At 58.8% G+C, this 5,238-nt stretch overlaps 1 protein-coding gene across 1 annotated transcript; it reads left to right on the top strand.

The window, feature by feature from the left end:
• Positions 1-369: 369 nt before the first annotated feature.
• Positions 370-1,695, top strand: LOC139009566 (ribosome-binding protein 1-like). The gene has a single exon (XM_070413824.1). The coding sequence runs from the start codon at positions 370-372 to the stop codon at positions 1,693-1,695; it is 1,326 nt and encodes a 441-aa protein (XP_070269925.1).
• The last annotated feature ends 3,543 nt before the right edge of the window (positions 1,696-5,238 follow it).

The following is a 5,238-nucleotide window of genomic DNA, read 5'->3' on the forward strand; positions in this document are numbered from 1 at the left end:
GTTAAAAGAAATGAGCCGCCAGGCACGAGAAGACACGAGGGGCCTTAGATGCATCCAAGTGACAGAAACCAATCTGCAAAGGCTACACACTGTGTGATTCCAACTGTCTGACGTCCTGGAAAAGGAAAATTATAGACAGTAAAGGGTAGTGGCTGTCGGAGTTGGGGGGAGGGAGGGGCGAACAGGCGGCACGCGGAGGATTTAGGGCAGTGAAACTATGACACTGTCAAGGGACACATATCAACGTACATGTGTCCAGACCAGAGTGTGCACCACAACCAGCGAGCCTGATGTCAGTGTGGACTTTGGTGATGATAATGTGTCAGTGTAGGTTCCTCTGTTGTCACCAATGCACCAGCTGTTGCGGGCATGGACAGTGAGGGTATGGAGAGTGTGGGCATGGACAGTGAGGGCAAGGACAGTGTGGGCATGGACAGAGTGGGCAAGGACAGTGAGGGCAAGGATAGTGAGGGCAAGGACAGTGAGGGCATGGACAGTGAGGGCAAGGACAGTGAGGGCAAAGACAGTGAGGGCAAGGACAGTGTGGGCATGGACAGAGTGGGCAAGGACAGTGTGGGCATGGACAGTGTGGGCAAGGACAGTGTGGGCATGGACAGAGTGGGCAAGGACAGTGAGGGCAAGGATAGTGAGGGCAAGGACAGTGGGGGCAAAGACAGTGAGGGCATGGACAGTGTGGGCATGGACAGTGAGGGCATGGACAGTGAGGGCATGGACAGTGAGGGCAAGGACAGTGAGGGCAAAGACAGTGAGGGCATGGACAGTGAGGGCATGGACAGTGAGGGCAAGGACAGTGAGGGCATGGACAGTGAGGGCAAGGATAGTGAGGACAAGGACAGTGGGGGCATGGACAGAGTGGGCAAGGACAGTGTGGGCATGGACAGAGTGGGCAAGGACAGTGGGGGCATGGACAGAGTGGGCAAGGACAGTGAGGGCAAGGACAGTGAGGGCATGGACAGTGAGGGCAAGGACAGTGAGGGCAAGGACAGTGAGGGCAAGGACAGTGAGGGCAAGGACAGTGAGGTCATGGACAGTGAGGGCAAGGACAGTGAGGGCATAGACAGTGGGGGAATGGACAGTGGGAACATGGCCAGTGGGGGCATGGGCAGTGGGGGTATGGACAGAGGGGGCATGGACAGTGAGGGCAAGGGCAGTGAGGGCATGGACAGTGGGGGCATGGACAGTGGGGGCATGGGCAGTGGGGGCATGGGCAGTGGGGGTATGGACAGAGGGGGAATGGGCAGTGGGGGCATGGGCAGTGGGGGCAAGGACAGTGAGGACAAGGACAATGAGGGCATAGACAGTGAGGGCATAGACAGTGAGGGCATAGACAGTGAGGGCATGGACAGTGAGGGCATAGACAGTGAGGGCATGGACAGTGAGGGCATAGACAGTGAGGGCATAGACAGTGGGGGCATAGACAGTGAGGGCATAGACAGTGGGGGCGAGGACAGTGGGGGCATGGGCAGTGGAGGCATGGACAGTGGAGGCATGGGCAGTGGGGGCATAGACAGTGAGGGCATAGACAGTGGGGGCGAGGACAGTGGGGGCAAGGACAGTGGAGGCATGGGCAGTGGAGGCATAGACAGTGAGGGCATAGACAGTGGGGGCATGGACAGTGGGGGCATGGACAGTGGGGGCATGGATAGTTCTGGGGCAGCACCCGTGAGAGGCTAGAGAAGAGGAAAGGGTGGAGGAAGAACGTGAACCACGATGGAGTTTAGCGAGGCCTTGGCTGATCCAGGGGGATTCATACCTGGGATGGCCCCTCAGACACGTCCTCATTAAGGTGAGGCCCTGGTAACCCCACACCAGCCAGTCATCGCCTGAGGCTGTCCCCCGGGAGGGGTGGCAGGTTCCCTGGCTGAGGGCAGCGCCTGGGGGAGGAGCCAGCTGTGAGCTGGTGCAGCCAGCATTCCGCGGGGAGGGAAGTCACACAGGGACGTCTGGCAGCCCAGGTGCTGTCCGCTACCCGCCCCGGAGCAGCCTCCAGCGATATCTGCTGTCATCACCATTGGCGGGTGTCCATCTCTCCTCTCAGTTTATCAGGCCCTGGGGGCAGGGACAGGGTTTTCCCACTTTTGTGTCCCCCTTAATGTTTGACACGTCATGTGTTTAGTAAATGGCATTTGAATTTCCGTTAGCAGGAAGGAACTGTAGCTAAGAACTGCCTTTGTTTGGGACATGCTCACGGTGGATTCTGTAAAAGGTGAATGAAGAGGGGAGGCCATCCTCAGGCTCCCAGGAGAGCAGGTGTGGTAATGAGCAAGCGAACCCCTCCCTAAGGGGTGAGTTTCGCACTCTTGGCCTTGGACGCCTTCCTCTACGTGAAAGGCAGCCACGAGCGAGCGCTGAGTGCTGGTCCGGAGCGCGGGCCGCATGCCCTGGAGGGAGTGTTGTCACAAAATGGACATTTGCTGGCGATTCAGTGTGTGTTGCTGCCTTCTTCCAGGCAATTCCCAGAGCATACAGGCTGGAGGAAGCTCCAGAAAGAAGAGGAATAATTGAGAAAAATAACAGGTTTCAAATTTGAGTTCAACCCTGGTTAGTAAACAGTGTGATGCCTTTCTAATGGATGAGCAATTGAACAGAACAAGACAGGGGACAAGGACTAGCCGTTTGGGGAACCGTTTCAGGCCTGTTCTGGCCCCAGACTCCCCACCCCCGGGAAGGCTTCTGTCTCTCACTCCTCCTTCTTGGCCTCGTGGCGTTGGTTTTACCAGCCGATCCCAGCTGCATGAGGACGGTGAGAGGTGGCAGGGCCGTGGAGAAGGGGTCTCGTGGGCTCAGGATGGGGGAGCAGCTGGATGGGGGCGCAGCTGGATGGGGGCGCAGCTGGATGGAGGAGCAGCTGGATGGGGGAGCAGCTGGATGGGGGAGCAGCTGGATGGGGGCGCAGCTGGATGGGGGAGCAGCTGGATGGGGGCGCAGCTGGATGGGGGAGCAGCTGGATGGGGGCACAGCTGGATTGGGGAGCAGCTGGATGGGGGCACAGCGAGAGGGGAGAGATGAAACGATTGGCTTGGACGGTGACGGTGCCCTTTTTGGGCTCCAGAGTTAAACACGGAGCAGGCAGAGAGCAGGAGCGGGCCCAGCACCGTTGACGTTTTATTGATGTCATGACGCTGGTAGACCGTGGGTAAGCCTACGAGGACGCCAGCTCACTAGAGGAGTCAAGTGTATTTGAAGTGTTTAAGGTCACCAGCCAACTCATGCGGCTGCTGTTAACCTCTCTTCCTTGTCAAGTGCATCGCAGGAGGTGCTTAGCAGATTTCACACACGTGAAACCCTTTGGGGGGGTGTCTGTGTGCTTCCCCTTGAGGCCTTAGGGATCGGTATATGCCTAGCAGTGTGGACGTTGCCTGGAAGGCTCTGAGGTTCATTCAGCAGTTTGTCCAGTGATCTCACCGTACCTCACTAACCAGCAGCAGACGCTCAGCCTGGAGTCTGGCCAGGGCGTGGTGACCGGCAGGCACCGCGTGTCCTGGGCGTCTCACCGGAACGTGTGGGCCCGAGGCACGTGGAACCAGTGGTGGTGGAGACAGACCCTGCGACACTGCAGAGGCCATTTGGACGGTGGGCGGGGCTTGCCAGGGAAAGGCTCTGTTTGGGTTGAATTGTGTCCCCCCCAAAAGATATGTTGAAGTTTAACCTCCGGTACATCAGCGTGTGAGCTTATCTGGAAATAAGAGCTCATCAAGGCAAAATGTGGTCACCAGGTGGGCCCTGACTCAGTGACTGGGGTCCTCATTAAAGGGGAGGTTTAGGTGCAGTCAGACCTGCAGGAAGGACGTCGGGGAGACACACGGGGAAGGCAGCCTGCGACCGGAGGGAGGCCTTTCCGGGCCAGGACGGCCGGAGAACACAGGAAACCTCAGCGGACAGCAGAGGCCGGGGCTCTCCTGATCAGTCACAGATCTGCACGTGGAGGAAGGAGTGGGAGGGTGGGATGGGGTGGGGCTGGGCCGACAGGTGGACAGCGGACAGACCACACGGCGGAGCACAGGGGCGGTGGGAGGGAGGCGCGTGGACAATCTGGCAACTGGGCTTGACACGGCATTACCTGTTGGCTGCAGTGACCGTGTGGGTGGCATCTTCCCGTTCGCTTGGTTTTCCTGTGAGCTCCTCGGGCAGAGCCAAGCGTGCGTGTCTGTCCTCCTTGCCCGCCTGAGGGCGGCCACACAGCGGGTGCCGGACGAGTCTCGAGCTGTGTGGGAACCACGGCGGCCGTGGGAGTGGGGAGCGCTGTGTCTGTGGCCTGAGAAGAGAGGTTTCGTTGGCTCCTTCCTCGTGTGTGTGGAGGGTGAGCCCCCGCCCCCTGCCCCAGACTCCGTGGAGGTCCACCCTTGAACCGCTTTGCTCCAGAAATCCATGCCAAGGGGAGGGAGGAGGCTGGGCAGCGTGGACTGGCTGGCGGAGTCGGTGCGAGCTGGTGGGAGCCCAGGACCCTCCTCTACTTCTTCAGAGGCAGCCGGCCCTCAGGGTCATGTGCAGGGCCGAGGCCACTCCGGCTTAAACAATTCTGGGGAACTTTATGCCCCCTGGGCTCATGGAAATAGGAATCGCCGTGGGGCAGGCTTAGCTCAGAGGAACACAGGTTCAATCAAACTTGTACAGATCGAACAACCATTTTTATGTAGAAAAATGTTCACCTCCTCTCCCTGCCTGCTCTCCAGCCGCCCAGTCACTTCCACGCAACCCGTGTCCTGTGAGCAGTGGCACGGAAGCCGTCAGGAGCGATGAGAAGCAAGACCACGAAGGACCTTCCGTGTGGAGGCTCCTCAGCCCTCCAAGAGCTGTCACCGGGCCAGGCCCTGGCCGGGCGGCGCTACTGGGGGCCGGGCTGGTCTGGGCGGAGGCCCCTCAGGCTCGCCCCTCCTGCCCCTCAGCCCAGCACTTGCATACATTGCTTTTGCCCTTCCCTAGTCTCCCCTGAGGTTTTGATGAGTTTCTTATCAAACTGAATGGCTATTTAGATAACACAGGCCTTCCTTTGTGCCGTGTCAAGGAATGCTCCTCCCACTCCATTTGCCTTTTCATCAGAGAATGCCAAAGGGAAGGAAAGGCTTTAGCACATTGAATTCCCAGGGGTCAGAAGCAAAAAGACAAGGGTGGCGAAGTGCTCAGAAAGCTTTCCCGCAGGTTGGATGGAAAGGACGCTTAGAACACTCCTTCCCAGCTCCCTGGGGGACCCCCATCGGCAGAACTCTCCATTTAGGT

This window comes from Myotis yumanensis, unplaced genomic scaffold, assembly GCF_028538775.1.
Source record: "Myotis yumanensis isolate MYYU_CA2020_CCGP unplaced genomic scaffold, mMyoYum1.0.hap1 SCAF_4, whole genome shotgun sequence".
Lineage (NCBI taxonomy): Eukaryota > Metazoa > Chordata > Mammalia > Chiroptera > Vespertilionidae > Myotis > Myotis yumanensis.